This window comes from Marmota flaviventris, chromosome 5 (genome assembly GCF_047511675.1).
Source record: "Marmota flaviventris isolate mMarFla1 chromosome 5, mMarFla1.hap1, whole genome shotgun sequence".
NCBI classification, from domain to species: domain Eukaryota; kingdom Metazoa; phylum Chordata; class Mammalia; order Rodentia; family Sciuridae; genus Marmota; species Marmota flaviventris.
The window spans coordinates 142,274,558-142,293,385 of NC_092502.1; the positions used below are offsets into that span (position 1 = coordinate 142,274,558).

The 18,828-nt window shown below is 37.2% G+C and overlaps 1 protein-coding gene across 3 annotated transcripts in view; it reads left to right on the forward strand.

Moving 5' to 3' along the window:
* The window catches only part of Cdh6 (cadherin 6), a 119,280-nt gene that overhangs the window by 59,760 nt on the left and 40,692 nt on the right, over window positions 1-18,828 (forward strand). For 2 of the 3 annotated variants that reach the window (XM_027936238.2, XM_071612629.1), the window contains exon 2: window positions 8,300-8,654. In XM_027936238.2, the coding sequence (XP_027792039.2) occupies window positions 8,427-8,654 (228 nt within the window). In that variant the 5' untranslated portion in view covers window positions 8,300-8,426. Of the gene's footprint in view, window positions 1-8,299; window positions 8,655-18,828 lie in introns of those variants that run through there. The other variant, XM_071612631.1, reaches the window with a different exon arrangement.

Consider the following 18,828-nt stretch of genomic DNA (forward strand, 5'->3'; position numbering starts at 1 on the left):
TATTTACAAACAGTGATACCCTCCAGTACTGTGAAATACTCATGTCCATTCTTGCAGTCTTCAGTCATATTATCAAAGTACACATTCAATCATTCTTATATGAAGCCAAGCATGTGTTCATCCATAAGTTCACTTATTTGACAAATATTTATCTGGTGTTACTATATGCCACGCCCTGTTCTTGACGTGGAGCGTAGGACTTCTCGGCTCTCCCAAGGCCAGCCCCTGACTCTGTTCTACCTCCAGTTCTTCTGCTTGCCTTATGTGACCACTCCCCCTGAGCCTTTTAGCTATTCCTTCCCACTAATGTGGATACTCCAGCTTCCAGCGCTCCTTGCCTTTTTGTTCAATTTGTTGGGGATTTAGAAATCTGACGATAAATTTGTTCAAGTTTTGTCTGAAATGAGAGTAAATGAAACCTAGATGCCATTTCCAAGAGCAAAATACAAATGAGATAGTGGGTGTTAGGATTAAGAAGGAACCTCTAGGTTATTTGGGTTTTATCCAATTTCTGCGCCTCACTTACTGTGTACCCTTGGGCAAAGTCTCCAGTTCCTCTAGGACTGTGCTTCTCATCTCTAAAACAGAATAAGAACATGGTCCTCATCTCAAAGGACCACTGTAAGACATATATATTTGTAGAGCGTTTATCCTATTACCTGGCACAGTGCAAATATTTGTTTGCTGTTCTTATTTAGCTCATAAACTTTGTGACAATTATTTTACTTCTTGGAGACCTGTATTGGTGCTATTTTTTAGGGGAATCATGAAGACTCAATTATAAGGTCACAGCTATATTGATCACTTATCATGTGGGCAACAGCCTGGCCTGTGACTCCTTCATGTGGGTTTGGAGTGAGGATACCCTAATCTGATTCCTTCAGTTAGCTTAGGTTCATTACATACATATTGCACAACCTTGAACCATTTCTTCATCCTCTCTAAGCTTCAGTTTATCATCTGAAGAAATTGGAAGAATATTATTTCCCCTCATAGAATTGTTGTGAGAATTAGATCAAAACAACTTTATGATGTGCTTAGGATGGTACCTAACACATAGTAAGTTATGGAATAGAAAATACCAAGTGTCAACCAGTGTTCTTATCTAGGAGTTAAACATCATTGATAAAAGTTTGAAAGACAGTGATGAAAAAAAAAACTTAGACATATGTCAGCAAAAACAAAACATTTATGCTATTCATAACACTATATACAAGTTCAAGTCTTTAAAAACCATGTATGATGTGCCAAATTTATAAATACTTAATGGTAAACTTAGATATGTGATGCCTTTTGTAATTTAATAAGGTTAAGTCTGTTTTGAACTCCCCATACCCATGAAGATACCCTATTTACTGCTAGCCCATAGCTCCCAGTCAATACTCTCAGGCTGCCTTTTCATTGAGCATTAAAAGATGAACAAACTCATTGAAATTTTGAAAATATTCATGCTAATTAGTTAGTGGGTTTAGACATCTCCCAGTCTTGTTTAAACTTCATTGTTTTAAGTGGCTATGTGTCCAAAGGAATTAATGTAGCTGCCAGACAACCTAACATAGAAACAGAGGGTAATGTGAAATCAAGTTTTTCATACATTTCTGCAAACTAAACATACACTCTGCTACAAGAATGTTTAAATTCCTATCATGAATAGTTAATTGAAAGTATGAAACACATTCTCTTCTCCTTTGTTCACATGACTAAATCTTTGGGGGAAAACAGGGTTTACAAGTCCAGAGGCCCTCAGGAGCCAGGCAGGATGCAGAGAAGGACCTAAGAAAACTAAGTAGCTCTAAGAAAACTGAAGTGAAAGTAAGATGGTAAATGGCAGTTGAACCTAAGGCCCCAGAAGGGGACACAATAAGGAACAGTAAGGGCTGTAGCCACCGGGAAGCATCTGCACTGGTGCAAGAGGCTGCACCACCAACTCTGGAACCAGACTCACCCAGACTTCTGAGGTTTCAAGTTAACCCAGAGATGGAGATCTGCTGGTTTCTAAAGACTAGGAACTGGCTTAAGTTTCATCATTGCCAAAGGCAAAACAAAGACTGCTCAAAAGGCAAAATCCGGTCCTAAGCCTATGTCCTGCCTGTGTCCTCTGCTAAGACATTCTTTGTTGGGTGACATGGTTTTGACCATTGTAATGAAATAGTTGAACTTGTTAATTTCATCTGCACTGCCATTCCATGAGGGTAAGTACTATTAATACCCTCCCATTTTTAGTTGAGGAAATTGGGGCACAAATTGGTCTCTTCTTGTCCCACTACTCTTGGGGAGGCCTGAGATTCTAACCCTGATGTGTGGCATGCTAGAGTCTGATTTTAACCATATTCTGACACTTCTTCTCACAACAAAATAGTTTAGGCTTTTCCCTCCATGTGAAACAAGAACTTTGTCTTTGTCCTCTGATTCCAATGTGTTTGTTTTGTCCTATGTGAGTATCAACCCAAATATTCCTTGAGCCTCAACTACATATAAAACCGGGTTTTATGTGCTGTAACACATTTGATTTTTATCTTCATTAATCTAATGTGCGGAATATGATTTTAGAACGAGGGTAATACTGTTGAAATGGCTTCATCTGGAAATGCATCAGTTTGCAAACAGATTGGCATATTATCCACAAATATAAACATTTACAAAAAAATCAGGCATCATTTGATGGCTGTTGCCATAATGATTCATTGGCACAGAAGAAACGCTACGTGGTGAGAGGTGCCAAAGTTGTTTGACACATTTCAGTGGAGTTCATTACACACACGAAACGGAACCAATTTTACTCAACAGTGACTTTGACATTTACAGAAAAAATGAAATGGAGGTTTAGAAATGAAGACTTCATGTGAAATCCCTACCAAAAATTTTAAATTGGTTCTATCCTTATGTCATCACTTCTAGAAGATCTACCATGTCCTACAGGCACACTCTTTTATTCATAGCAGGAAGCAACCTATTCAAAACAAAGGTTCTTGGGTGATCAGAAAATTGATCTTCAGCAAACTTAATTGGCTATAAAACTCTTCTCTCTGAACAAATAACATGTATTTTTAAAGATTTATTTGTACAAAGGCAAGTTTACCTTTGGCTTCATTTGGTTTAATTCATCCCCACATGCTATTCTGTTTGTTTAATTCACTATATTTGAATGTTGTCAACACCATGCTTGTTCCCATTGCACCCAGAGCAGGAATGGAGAACTTCAGGCTCAGCATTGAGTGCAATGGGGTCAAGAGAAGTGTTAAGTAACTATAAACAACCAGCTGCTTCCTCCTTCATTAATTATATAACATGAGAAAACATACCAAAAAATAATAAGTGGTTTGTGACACATATGCTGAAAAGAGTTCTATGCTTATTCGTTAGGATGACTTAAGTGTAAGTTCTTCAGTGGGTTGGGATGACTTTAGTCAAACAATACTTCAGAAACATCTTCTGTGGGTAGCATGATGCAAAGTGTTATGCCACAGTCTCTTGTGCAACACCCTTTATCTGAAAACACAATTTCATAATAGATTTTGGAGCCTCCTTTTATTAGTTCAGTAGTAAAAGTATATCTGTAGCACTGCTTTACCAAATGTGTACTGTACTTTCAAGACCAAGGTAAAGGCATCACAAACCAAAAAAAAAGAAAAAATGAATATGTTTGGTTTAATTTGTAAGTCTAGTAGCATTATAGTAATATTGTCCTGATTAGAATTAATCAAGAACACTAGAACAACCATATGCCAGGTCTGAATTTTAAAACTCTCACATAATTATCTTGCTTTCAAATATTTACCTGTTTGTCTGTAAACAGTGTTAATGGAATCAGTATCTGAAAACCAGATAATATAGTTGAGTCATTCAAACTGTTATCAAACATAAGTCACTGGAGAAGCAATTCAATCAATGGAGAAATTTTCTAATTACCATATTAATTATTGGTGAATGAAAAGTGATTCAAAGTACTCTAGGGAACCAGTAGACATTGTAGTTTGTCTTCTCATTCTAATATCCTATGGAACGAGTTTATACTATTAATTTCCAATAATCTAGGACAAAGGTTGTATTAATCAAAGGAAAACTTTGCATTAATTATCATATATTCCAAATTAATAGAACCTGAATTAATGAGGCCCAGACTCCTCCTGAATGCCATGCTTTGACTAAAACCTGGACTTGACTAAGTACTTCCATAAAGATTAAAGCATATATGCATGTTTGCTGCCGGGCAAATAAATTTTCAAAGTATGCAATTATCAGTGTTGTATGAGTCTTGCCCATTTATCCATAAACATCTTAATTACCTTCTACATGTCACTAAAATAAGGCTTCTGCAAAGAGTTTTCTGGATCAACAACTTTTTCCCATCAGATTTCAGAGCATACCTATGATTGCTTATAAGAAGTAGAAAGTTCTCCCCCAAAAAGCCTAGACCCCAACAAATAGAAAATCCAAAGTTGAGACAGAGTCTTGCTAAACTATCATTAGACTGTAATTAGGCAGTTGAATTTGAATTTTTATAGAGTTGTTTATTTTCCTGAGTTTCTCTTAATGCCAAGAGGAGATGAAAGGGAGGGGTTGGGAGGACACAAAATGGTACAATATTTGCCTTCTCTCCCACTGTCAAAATTTCTGGTTCCTTCTGTGTATATTCTTACTTCCTTGTCCTTCCAGTCAACTTCCTGGCATCTATGAATGAGTCACCACCTCTAATACCACTGGCCCTGCACTCCTCCTGTGTTTTGACTATTCAGAAGTCAACAGCTTCCCACGTTACTTATGAGCACTTTTCTTTGCTTGAACTCATGACTATTCCTCATCTTGAATCCTGATTTTTCTGATTTTTTTTTCATTAAAAACCCTGCTAGGAGAATATTCACTTTCTTTGCACTTCATATTTTCAGATTAAGCAAAAACCTAAAAAATTGTGTTTCATTTAATTATATCTGATTCTTATCTGATATAACACACGAATCATGTCAGTATGTTAATTGTCAATACCATTTGTACAAAGGCAAAATTACTAAGTGGAAGCTAGTTCTGGTTTTTCCCCTACCTTAATAAAGTAAAGATGATTTTTTTTTAGATCTTAGCATAATAAAATGGAAAGGACAAAAGAAATGAACAGATTCTATAAGTGGATTAGTCCTCTAGCAAACTCTCCTTTTTCCATGCTCTTCTCTGTTGTGCAATCAGTGGTTACAGAAATAGCGTGTTGCTGCCTTCCCTGTGTCTATTACTACTAAGTGCTGAATCCAAGTCCACACAAAAGAAAACAATTAGGCAGAGAATTCATTCTGATTTTCAAGTGCTTCTTTGCTTCAAATTTTAAATGAATTTTGACTTGCTTGAAGATGCTTTCTGAACAAGAAAGTATTTAGGCCTAAGAGAGAACTCAGCTTCTGCAGACTCATGAAATGTGTGATAGATGGAGTCTAGACCAGCAATACAAATAGTAGTAACAGTAATGAAAGTAATATAACAATAAATCACACTTACTAATATCTTTCTAAGGCCCTGGTACTGTTCTAAGTACTTTGCACATAAGGACTTGTTTAATCCTTACAAAACTCTATGAGGTACATACCATAATTATCCCCACTTACAGAAGAAGAAACTGAGGTAGGGTGAGATTATTTTCCCAAATTCATAGAGACTAAATTTCAGAGCCTAGATCTAAACACAGGCAATCTGACTTCAGCATTGATAATCTTAACCACCATGCAATCCTGCCTATTAAGAAACATTAAATGGGGATTGTTAAGCTAAAAAGAAAGAATGTTATAAAGATGTGTATATTTAATAGTTTAGAGAGGGTTTTTAATCATAGAATTTCAAGTTAAATCTGCCCTTCTAAAAAAACTAACATCAAATGTGAGTGGCTCCTGGTGTTCAGTTTTGCATATTGAGTTTTTAACAAGGCCTCACCCTGTCAAGTTGATACAAGAAAGAACTGGATTATAGCAAACCAGACGTTATAGAATACTTGGAAACACTGCTTAAATTTGCATCACTTTAAAAGCTCATTACCAACAAAGAAAAAAAATGAAATACTTGACATTTTGGTATCTGTGATATTAAAAAGAACTAATATTTAATATTCAAGTGGCAACAGCTTGTAGAGTTTGCATACAACACCCACAGGGATCGATTTTTCTTTAAAATGGCCTTTAGGAGCCAGCCTTTTAAGCAGCTGACGCCTCCATTCTCTGCATCCCTCTTTCCTGCCAGCACCATGGGGCTCACACAGAGTGCAGCAGCAGACGTGTAATTCTTCACTGCAGGATTTGTCTTTGCAAACAATAGAGAATGTAGGAAATTAAGAAAAATGTAATTGTGCTGAATCAACCTCAGTGTGATCTCTACTTCTAAAAATGAATAAATGTCTTTTGAGGGCTTTTCTCCATATGCCCTCTTGTCCCCTCTATGCCCCATCCATAGCAGAGAGAAGAATCATCGTTACCTAATTGATCGTCAGTCATTCCACACCTGTACCAAGGCTGCAAAATGACAAGGATACTGTTGCCTGGCATTTCTCCAGAGTGACTAATTGACACAGTACTAATTTACTCACCTGTAGAATTTTCAACTTCCCCAGCTTACTGTCAAGAAGATGCATAATAATGGAAAAAAGGTTTTAAAATGCTGAACATCATGAAATATTTCACTTATCTTCCAACAGAAAACTTCCACTAAGCCACTTGTTAGGTGATTATGATTACTCACTGCTGGAGGGAAAAAATGGTCATGTATACATTTATGTGATAGAATAATAGGAATAAAATGAACCACTCTCTTCTGACATTAAAATTTTAAAAAGGCGGATCAAATTCCCTAAAATATGTTTCTTTAACATGGCTTAGAGTGAGTATAGCAGTTCAATTACTATTATGTCCTACCCTAGAAAGTACTTCCTTGTTGTTGTTAATATTTTTTAATAAAATGCTTTTCCTCCATCAAATAGTAAGATATCAGGAGGCTGAGACAGGAGTATTTCTGGTTCAAAGCCAGCCTCAGGAATGGGGAGGCACTAAGCAACTCAGTGAGACACTGTCTCTAAATAAAATGCAAAAAAATAAAAAATAGGGCTGGGGATGTGGCTCAGTGGTTGAATGCCCCTGATTTCAAACCAATAAAATAAAATAAAATAGTAAGATAAAGGAATACTTTGTTAGATTGTCCCCCCACCCCAGATATATAGAAAAGTTCAGGAAGAAGGCAGGCATAATCAACTTTAAGCATAAGCTAGTAACTCAAGTTGGGAGATCTTTGCCAAGCAGTCTGGCTCCAGGATCTTTTAATGGTAGGTTGTATTCTTGAAAATTAATATTTGCCATGGAAAATTATTACCCACACGTATAATAGCTGACTTTTCTGAAGATCTTGCTGTTGGTGGTCCTCACTGTGATTCTTAGATATGTTTGATGCATCTGTGAAAATTACATAGAAACTGTTTGACCGATTTTAATATACATATGTGATTGCTTAAGACACAAGTGAAATTTGGGGATAAAACAATCTCAGGATCTCCTAAATTATTTTGAATAGAATTGAACATTTAATTCTTATTAGCTCTTAAATACAATTTCTATCTGTTGTTCATTGACCCATCCTATAATGTAAGTAAATCTCAAGAGCAAAAATAGTTTTCTGGTCCAGTCTGGAGAATGTGAATTAAATAGGTTTATTGTAATTGGTGTAAAATATCACTTCAGAAACTTCAATATGCTAACCTGCACTGTGAAGAAAAGGGAACTGTCTTTTCCAACCTTACTTGACCCAAACTGTTCCAACACAGCACATCTCTGCAGCCAAGAGTCTGCAGAATAGGTTCTGCCTTGCCTGGTGCCTGGCACAACACAGGTGCGCAATACCTCCTCCCGAAATTTCAACATTATCCACTTTCAATTGAATTTAAATTGTCTGTGGTATTCTTTGCCTTAGATTTCACGAGGATAAATATGCAAATAGAATCAGAAACACAAACTCGTTTCTTCTAACCAGATCTCAGCCCACATATTCCAAGGTAAAAGAGTAGTGAAATAATCCATTCTGACATGTTGACCTATAGCAACGCTATTACTTAAAATAGGATTTTTAAGTGATAGAAAAGAAGGAAAACAGCAGCTTCCTACCGGCACATGCCTTCCACTTAGCATATCTGAAAGACCGGTTTCCTCATTTCAAAATTGATAGCCAACTCTTTTTTGTTGTTGTTTTGCTATTCAAATTTCTGCCCCCCTTTTCCAGCCTATTTGCTCTAACACTGAATTTTAAGCATCTCTAAAAATGCTTGATATGTTATTATTCTTTCCAGATATCCTCTGAGAGCCAAGCAAAGAACATTAAGGAAGAAAGGAGGAATGAGGCTGGATACCGTGCAGTGAGAAGAGGCGCTTCAAGGAGAGGGGGACTCGCTACCCGGGACTCACGGTGCTATCAGCATGAGAACTTACCGGTACTTCTTGCTGCTCTTTTGGGTCGGTCAGCCCTACCCAACTTTCTCCACTCCCTTATCTAAGAGGACTAGTGGTTTCCCAGCAAAGAAAAGGGCCCTGGAGCTCTCTGGAAACAGCAAAAATGAGCTGAACCGTTCGAAAAGGAGCTGGATGTGGAATCAGTTCTTTCTCCTGGAGGAGTACACGGGATCGGATTATCAGTACGTGGGCAAGGTAGGATTCCTGTGCGCGCTTTCACATTCTGGGTTTCAAAGCCTGAAGAAGTTACTTCTCATAAATAGACGGGGAGGCTGTCAACTGTTCCCCAGTACAGTGAGAATTGTTGCTTATCTGGTAAGACTTTTTTTTTTTTTTTTTTTTTTCCTACTTGAGTAGTTTCGGGAAGAAGACTGTAGCAAGAAGCTGAGAAATGTTAGCTGTGCAACAAAGAAAGAGAAAATGCTTCAGTGAAAAATGAAACGCCCACAACCATCCGCATAGGATTATCATAAATCCTTTAATTTTTACTTTAGCTTGAAAAATGGGGTCCAGCTATTTTATAAAGTAGGGTGGATTAAAAATAGGAATAGAGAGATTATGCTGTAAGGAGAGGTAGGTTCCTTTTCCTCATCTGAAAGCAAACATTCTGAGCTGGAGTCCTTTGGCCAAATTCAAATTAACTATTTCTTAACTCTGCTACCTACGCCGTCTCTGTTCTGGACCAAATGAAGATTTTTGTTGTTAAAACCCAGCACCATGGGTCAGATGTGGTGGTTATCTTGGCAGTGGTTACTATTTAGCCTTAATCTCATCTCAGGTAATTGGCAAAAATGAGATGTTTTAAATTCTATGATTTACTTGTAGCCAGGTTGACAAAAGAGAAAAATGGTTATGTAAAGGTGCTATTTCTAAACAGTTTCTGACCATCTTACTGACTCTAGAAAGTAGAGTGAGGAGGCATGGCTTATTATAGCCCTTACAATTCCTGGAGCTGAGTCAGAGAAGCAGCTTGGGTTGACTGTCATCATGAGTGTCACTGAAATTGTATCATCACCTACCTTCCTGTGGCAGAATATCTGCATACTGCAAAGAGGTAAAAGAAATGCCAGGAATGTGGGCTCATGCTTTGCAGATTCTGCGTTCCATAAGATGGTATTGATGAGAAAAAAGTATTGATACGCATCCCTTACATAAACAAAATGAGAATGAACATAAAAAAAAACAGATATAAAATGTCTTCATTTCTTATCATAGCAATTATTTTTGAACGCCTCTATTAGGGTATCATGCAAATAGAATAAGTCTTGCCGATTCCGAGAGCTGCATGTTCACACTTCAATCTGTGATCAAATATCCCTGAATCACTGTGTGCAAATATTCTAAGTATTTACCACTATGAATGAAGGAGAAAAGCCGACCGTGGCTTAGGCTGAGATAACCAGGCAATGTTCCAGTGAAGTGAATTATTAATGTGGAATAAAATAGGAAAGGAAGTGCTCAGTGAAGGGGTGAACATCAACATAGATCCCCCAAGGATGTAGCCACGGATTTGCTGTGAAACTCACACACTGTGTGACCACTGAGGAAAGACAGTTCATTTACTTGTACTGCATTTCCTTTGTGAAATTTGAAAAACACTGTATTAATAGGGTGGTGGTGAATTGTTTAAAAAAAAAATCTTTAATTCTTTAAAGCACTTTTTATAGCACAAATATCTTATTGCCAAAGAAGATTAAGTTTTAAAAAGTGCTTTGTCTAAAGGATTGACCCCCCTTCCCCCACTTTTTTCTTTTCTGCTTTTCTTCTCAAAATGTGATGCCATGTTATGTCAATGATGCCACATATTCTTAAAGAAAGTCCAGGATATTTCAGACTACTAGAAGCTGCGGCAGCTAAACTGCATAAGAATCAGTTTCACAGTTATAATTGTGAGAGGTCCAATTGCCATGGGGAAAAGTTGCAAGCTGTGGACTCAAGCAGATCCGAGGAGCATCCCTGTGCTGCCAGTTGCCACTGTGACCCAGGGCAGGTTATTAACTGTTTCAGGTTTTCATCTCTTCATCTAGAACATACATGAAGCAATGCATACCTGGTGGAGTTGCAGGGTGGTCTGAGACACGCAGTTTAGGCTAGCACACAATAGGTGTGTAAAGAAACTACTAATACTGGTGAAAAAAAAAATCATTGTATATGCTCTATTAAACAAATGTGCAATGCAGTCTAGTGGAACATTGACTTCTATATCACTGCAGAAGTAAAATGGGGTAATTAACAAATCTCAGTGGGTGGAAAATATAGAGGATAATGGTAAAATCCCTTTGCAGTGATAGCTTTAACCAGACTCATCGCACATGGATATTTTGAAAAATTTCCCTACCTCACCATCATCTGCTCTTCCCTCTTGCCCCTCCCTCCCTCAGCTTCTCGTAGTTATGAGACATGAGGAAAAGAAAAATCATTTTTCAGAAAAAAAAAAAGAGAAACAAGTGTCCCTCATCTGTGGCCATTTGGTCACCTTTAATTGACATGGAATAAAATAGACACCTGATGTAATAATTCATATCATCCATGTTAGGACAATGTTAGACTAGAGCAGAGGTTCCAAAACATTCTCTAAAGGTCTTTTTAACAGTGGCCTTAAGGTAAAAGAAACACCTAATGTTTCCATGTATTAAACAAGCTCAAACAACTTAGTATTTCTGCTCTAACAATCTAGTAACTCTTCGAAAAAAAAAAATAATGTGTCTTAATTGACAGAAAAAAAGAATATTTTTATTTCACTCTTAACCACAGTTACTTACAAATGGAATATATGCATTTCTTGGGCATTGCACAACTTTTCTGTCAGATCTGATACCACCCTCCTTGTTTCCTTTTCCACAATGATTTTTGTACTGCGGTTGCTTTTATCACAGCCGCTATGGAAAACTTGGGTTACAAATGACATCATTCAATGGAGTGCAGCACCACCTACTGTAGAAATTGAGAACTAACTTGAACCAGTAATTCTCAAGGGGGCTGATGGCGGTGATATGTGCCTCTCTGTCCCATGAACTTTTAAAAAAAAAGTTCAGAGGAGTTTCCTGCTGCATCCCAGGCTGCCTCGGCACACACTCCGGGAACCATGGGACTCTAGTTAAGTTGGCACATAAGATGCACAAAAACTAAAAAAGGCTTCAATCTTGCCATTAGCCCTACTAAACAATAATTACCCAGAGCCTAACAAGGTTGCCTAAAACAGAGAAGATTGATCTGATCCGTATGTGGAAGGATAGAAGTGTGAAGTGAGGAAAAGTAATGCTGTTGAGCACATAGAGCTTAAATTCCAAAGAAAAATATTTTCTATTACAAACATTTGATGTTTATATTATCTTGGGGTAAGTCAGAAGAGATAGTCGTGACTGTGGTGAGCAAGGAAAATATGAGATGGGAGTGGGGAGCAGAGAGCTTTCAGGGGTACGAGAGGAAAAGGGGGGTCACAGAAGGTCACGAGAGCCAAAGAGGGAATCCCAGGTCCAATGATGTAAAGAAATAGAGTGTGCTTAGAAGCTGAAGCCCAAGCTACAGCAGTGGGACTTGCCTCCTCTCCCTCTCTTGATGCCCCTCAGCCTTCCACTGTGTTGCACAACCAGTGAGGATGAGAGGGGAAACAAGAAAAAGGTAGGGCTGGGGAGAATGCATTCCCTGAGATGAAAGTGGTGAAGAACAATTGTAGCTGAAATACTGATGAACCAAATTCTCATTTATGAGAAAAATCTCAACAATTCCACTCATACAAAAAGGTGATGGCAGGTAGAGGTAACTGGAGAGGAGTCCTGTGCTGGGTAAGAGTTTGTGACCATAAGATATAAACATAGATACAGATATAGATAAGGATATTTTTTTCCTAAAATGCATGACCATTTGCAGGCAACTTTGAAGTGGTTTAGCATAAGCAGCATCTGTGAGAGCTTGTTCAAAATATACCATCTCAGGTCCCACCCCAGAGCTTATAAAATCAGAATCTGTGTTTTAACCAGAACCCCAGGTGAACTGTTGGTACAATAAAATTTGAAAAATGCTGCTTTTAAAACATTTTACCTGGGCCTTACCTCCCCAGAGATTCTGATTCAGCGAGGTTTTAATTTAAGTATTGGTGATTCTAATATGTTACAAAAGTTGAGAACCACAATCCTAGGATGTTATTCTTGCCGATCATAATAACAAAATGCAGCAAGTTTGGTAAAAAAAAATGGGCATCTGTGGTGTTTCAGAAATATAAAGGAAAGAGGCCCACCAGGCTTTGGGGTTCAACAGAGCTTCCTAGAGGAGTTGATGTTTGAACCCCATTTTAAAGGGAGAGCAGGTGTTAGCTCACACTGCAGAGGGAGGGAGAGTTGCCATTATCTCCTAGTTAATTGGATACAGAAGCTAAAGGTCCAGAGTCAGAAGCTTAGAAATTGAACAACCAGGCCAGTGGAAGTGTCCCTGATGACACCAGAAACTAAGAGGAGCCTGTTTTCTTGTCAGGGACTAAAGAGAAGAGTATTTGATTTTATACAGAATCCACTTAGGTTATCTCTGGCTCATGTAAACTTAATAGAAAAATGGGAGGGAAACATTACAATACCAAATTTTCAGAAATCCTTGCAAGCTCTACATAATATAGCAATTCCTTGATCATGATTGATATTAGTCTAAGATTACAATACAAAAAGAAGAGCAAAGGTAGCTGTGGACATGGATTGGATTTTGAAGGTATGGGCATTCACTAATACAAACATGAGTGTATTAAAATCTCAGAATTAGGTCTAACTTCAAGCTAAAGATTACACATTGTTGTTATTAAGCAGCCCCAGGTGAAGTCTCTTGCACCTTATCTTCTAGTGTTCTTTATACCTTCCTTCCACACAATGTACTCAGAAGACATAATTCCATTAGAAGTGTTTGAGGTGCTTTTACATCTAGTAGCTTACAAGGACATCTGTTTTTATGTAATTTAATAAACTCTGCTTTCATAAGTATTTTCTGACATTAACTTTTGGGAGTTGGCAATGGTTTTCTTCTGGTAGGATTCTAAAACAGTGATATGTTGTTGTTGGTGGTGGTGTTTTAATATCATGAATTTTTAGGTTCTATTTGAGGCTCCAATGTGCAGGTTTTCCCAATATGCATTTCTCTTAAGTCTTTAAAATTGACATCTTTCAATTCAAGGAAGTCACTCTTCTCAAGATAATTAATTAGACAGCAATGTTTTAAAAGCCCATAAAAATAAAAGTCATCATCCATATGCACCTTTAAAATTAGGGATGGGCAATTATTTGTTCCCATAATTATCTGATCCAAACTTAGCAAACATGAAGCAATATTTTATCCATTCTGCAAGAACAGTTAAAAGATGATGATGTTAAAGAATCACTTTCTTTTATTCTTATATTATGATCACTTTTCTGAGAAGGCCACAGCTTGAGTAGAGAGCTCCCAGCATTAATTAGATGGGTGGTTAGGAATCTGAGGCACGTGTGTCACTTCAAACAGCTGCAACAGATTAAAGTGATGTCACAGCTGGCATTCACTGAGTGTGGCTGGGTCCCAGATACTGTGCTCAGTGCTTCAAAGGTATCCTCTCATTAGATCCTATGGTTTTGATATGGTTGGTCCCCACCAAAATTTAAACTGAAATGTAATTGTTCATGTAATGGTGTTAAGAGGTAGTGGGGCTCTAAAGAGGTGTTTGGGTCACATTTGCAAGGGGATTCATATAATTCCCATGAAAGTAGGTTAGATATGATAAAAGCAGGTTGTTATAAAGTGTACAGCACTCCCTGCCCCTCTCTCTTCTGCACGTACTTCCAGTCCTTCCACTTTCTGCCATGACTTGAAGCAGTATAAGGCCTTCACCAGAAGCCAAGCAAATGCTCTTGGACTTCCCAGCCTCCAGAACTGTAAAGCCCCTTTTCTTTATAAAATTCCCAGGTTCTGGTATTCTATTATAGCAAGAGAAAACAGACTAAGACAGATCTTTATAGCAACCTTAGTGTATTACTTATATCCTTGTTTTACACATGAATAAGCCAAGAAGTCTAGTGTTATAGACTAAGGTCTCCTGATGCTAGGACCCTGGTAGTGAGACTGCACTGCCTGACCACCTAAATTCTATTATTTCCCCTTTCATAGTATGTCCACTGCTTCACAGATCCATTTTGAAGCCCAAATGAAAAAACAGCAGAACATGCTTTGGCATTAGTGATGGCATTCCACTCAATGCCACAAATATCTTCTGAGAATCTACTGTCTGAAATCTAAGAGAAAAAGAATTGTTTTTAAATAGTACTTTCAAAGAGCTATACAAATACGGTTGTATTATTATTATGAACATTCCTTTTTTTTTCTTAATTTTAATTTCCAGAACACATCAGTGATATTCAAAATAGTTATAGAATGTGAGCATTTTAAAATTAGATATACAATTAGTGATCTTTTTGGTCATTGTGATTTTTTTAAAAGTCTTTTTCTTTCCCTTGATAACCTTCTATAAACTTCTGTTCTAGTTCAATGACCTGCAATAATCTTTTCTCCCTGAGTCAGGGCAAGTGCCTTGGGCACATCTTTCTTCTTCATCATTTAAATTTAATGCTCAGCCATTTAACATTTTTATATTTCAACTGGTTAGTGTATTTAAAAGAGAGTGGGTGCACACGCTCACTCATTGAATATACTTTTTAAAAATGTTTCATGACGTCGCTTACCAACTGCCAATATTGGCAGCAATCCTCATTTTATTTCCACTATTGAGCAACTGATTTCACATTCTTAATGACAAAAGCTTCAATTTGCTTTTTGATGCTAAGAAAGTGTCCTGTGTAGCTGCAATTTTCTGACTCTTAAACCTCCTTCTATGCATGGTAGCTCATGTGAAGAGCAGAAAAGTTAGACTGTCTGACCTTGGTCATAAACCCAAAGGCCGCCCAGGCTGTAGAAAGAGCCCGGTAACGTATAAAGATTCAAATAAGGACAAGATCCCAAATCCTCCAACTTCCATTTCATTATGCGGGTGGAATCCTATAGCCTCCTGCTTGAATTCAATATGTTGAGCAAAATGGAGGGATCAAGGTGAATAAAAGAGAGTTAAAAGTTCAGTCCCTTTTACTGCTGATGTAGCTAGGCTCCCTAAGTTGAACAGAGCTAGAGATTGTTGAGGGTCATTGAAGACCCCATACTGGTTATGACAGGTTCCCCTGAAATCTATTCTACAGATATTGCTGAGTATTTCTTTACTGGTGATGACAGTTTGTTGGTGCAATTATTAAACTGTGTAATTACTTCATTTGACTGGAGTTCTCCATTTTTGCCATACTTTGTGTCCTCCGTGTTAGATGGGAATATAAATATGCAGAATGCCGATAACCTAGTTATATTTCTTTTCAAATCAAAATCCCTGTTTATCCAAATGCTGAATGTTTTCTCTGATATAAGGATGCAGATTCATAATGGGGTGGGGGAGCATGGGAGGATTAGATGAACTCTAGATAAAGCAAAGGAGGGAGGAGTAGGGAGAATGGGGGTAGGAAAGACGGTGGAATGAGATGGACATCATTACCCTAAGAACATCTATGAAGACATGAATGCTGTGACTCTACTTTGTGTACAACCAGAAATATGAAAAATTGTGCTCTATATGTATAATATGAATTGTACTTCTATATAACAAATTAGAATTATATATATATATATATATATATATATATATATATATATATATATATATATATATATGTCCCTATTTATAATTTTAACTGAATTTTATTTTAAAAATCTAGTAATAAATTCCTTACATATTTGTAATCAACTGCAAATAAATTCTTACACCACCAGTTTGTTTCGGTTTTTTCATGCTCAGTAACATGAAAAGCCAAAGATATATTGTAGCCAGAGTTATAAACTGAATTTTTGGAGGCCTTCACATCTCTAGCCAAACTAAAAGATATCTTCCTTGTACTACAACTACGTTTTGCCAAAAATAAACAGGTTTTCAGTGACATCCTCTTCCTTTGATAGCCTTCATCAAGAAGTCAGTGAGCCATTGTTACCTCCAGGAGGTGATTTTTTTGTGTATGTGTAGCATGTTGGTAGCAAACTCCACCTTCTACAAGACTTTATGTTGTCAGTTATCAAGATGACAATGAAACAGAATCCTTGTGAGCAAGGTAAATATATCCGTATCCTTTGCAAATGTATCTTTCCATCTGGCACTGAAGAATAAGTCAAAAGGAAACACAGAAATTTCCATTAAGAGAATAAGAAAGAGTTTTTTTGTTGCCATTATTGATAAATAAGTAAAAGTAACAAATAGTCTAAAAGGCCAGTGTAAGGAATCCGATTTGAAATTACTCACCTGAAATAAGAAAAAAATGCATGCTAAAATAGGAAACAAAAAATATTTATTGTCTCTTCCAGTTTTCCCTTCATAGAGAATATATATGCACAACAGAAAAGAGGCATTTTAGAAGATAAAAATGTATACATTTGTGAAATATGTTTATAAATATTTTAGGTGAGTTGGTATGTTTCAAAGAACCTGAGGGCAGTAAAGGGGGCAAAACAAAAAGCATGACTTTGGGTGGGGGATGCAGTGCTGACGAGAGGGAACAGAGATTGGAGGTAAGACGTAATACCTCAGCTATGGCATTTTTATAGATTGGGAGAGAAAATACTTTTGATTCATTCCGCAATTATTCACTAAAGAATGTGAGTGCCCAGCATAGGTTGCCTATGTTGGACCCTGACCAGGCACTGCTGATGAATAGTGGGTGAGCTAGTTCCTTCTTCTTTCCCTCAACTATTAAAGGGAAGTGACAGAATTATGGAGGTGAGGATTAAAGAAGTTAATACACAGAAAGGACTCACACAGGGCTTGGCATATCCGCTTACTAAGGACTTGAAGGAGGAAGACACCCTGCTAAAAGTGAGCCTTCCAGGAGTGGGAGAAACAGAGAATGGAGAAAGGAAGGTGAATTCTTGGTGACTCCAGGGGCTCCAGGGTGTGAAGTGACATACCCTGGGCCAGTGACAGAAGGGAGCGGCCAAGGCAGCTGAGGTGTGAGATTCACCCATAGCAATTCAGCATGCTGAGCTCACAGGGAATATGACGCTGTCTCTATTATCCCATCCAAAATAGAAATAAAACGCACACCACATTCACATTACCTGACTATTAATCATGTCACTTGAAAACATCGTCGCATTCCATTGCAATCTGAGGTTAGGTTCTTTCAATTGTAATGAAATGTGAGTATCTGGTTAGGTCTTGTTTGTTTTCAATAAAAAAATTTCAGGCATCAGCCATTCACAAGATGACTCTTGCACTTGGAGAATAATAATGTTTTGATTTGTTAGAATAGTTAAGTTAAAATTAATATCACAAACTCCCTGTTATTGAACCAAAGTTTTATTACGGGGAAATTAGTGTTGATTTCATTATTTAATTACCTGAATGTTTCATCTTCTCAAGAACAAAACAAAATAATTAATTCCTTGTTTAAGAATGAATTTTGACTTTAATTCTATCAAGTAGTGTTTTGTATTCAGTCCCAAGGCTATTCTTTCAATTTTACTTAAGATATTGAATTTAGCTTTTGAAAACATATATATTTGTATACTCTGCAAAACCCTAGACTACAGGTCTTACTGATCTCTATATTCCCGGTAGTGCCTGAGACAGCTCTTACACATTGAAGTCAGCCAAATACCACTTGAATTAAGCTATAGGTGATCCCAAAAGATGAACATCCACCTTCCCATCTGAAAGTCACCTTCCAATTTTTCTAAGTTTGACTGAAATATAATTGACAAATAAAAATTGTATGTATCTAATGTGATGCTCTGACATACATATACATTGTGAAATTATTACTACATACAAGCTTGATTCACATATCCCTCACTTCACATAGTTACCATATGTGTGTGTGTGTGTGTGTGTGTGTGTGTGGTAAGAGCTTTTAAAAACTATTCTCTTAGCCAATTTCAAGTATAGTATAAAATCATAATGTTAACTACCATATTATATTTACAGCTCCGCAGCTCCCAGTTTGCAATGCAAGGCTTTCATATGCTTACCATTGATAGTGGTGGTGTTTTGGCTTTGTTATTTCCTATGACCTTGCTCTGAATAGAGCATGGGAAGGCCTAAACCCATTCCAACCGTGTTCTGGCAAGCACTGTAGGAATGCATAGGGTCACTGCAGACTCAAGCACACTAGAGTCTGGCTACCATTGATAGTGTTTTGTGTCGGGTTGACAACCAAAAATCCAAAGTCTTAAAGTTGAAGGATGTATTTATTAGATGGTAAATGTATAAACCAAATTTATTATAAAATTCCTTCTTTGGAGACTACCTCTGTAAATTTCACACTCAAACTGGCACAAA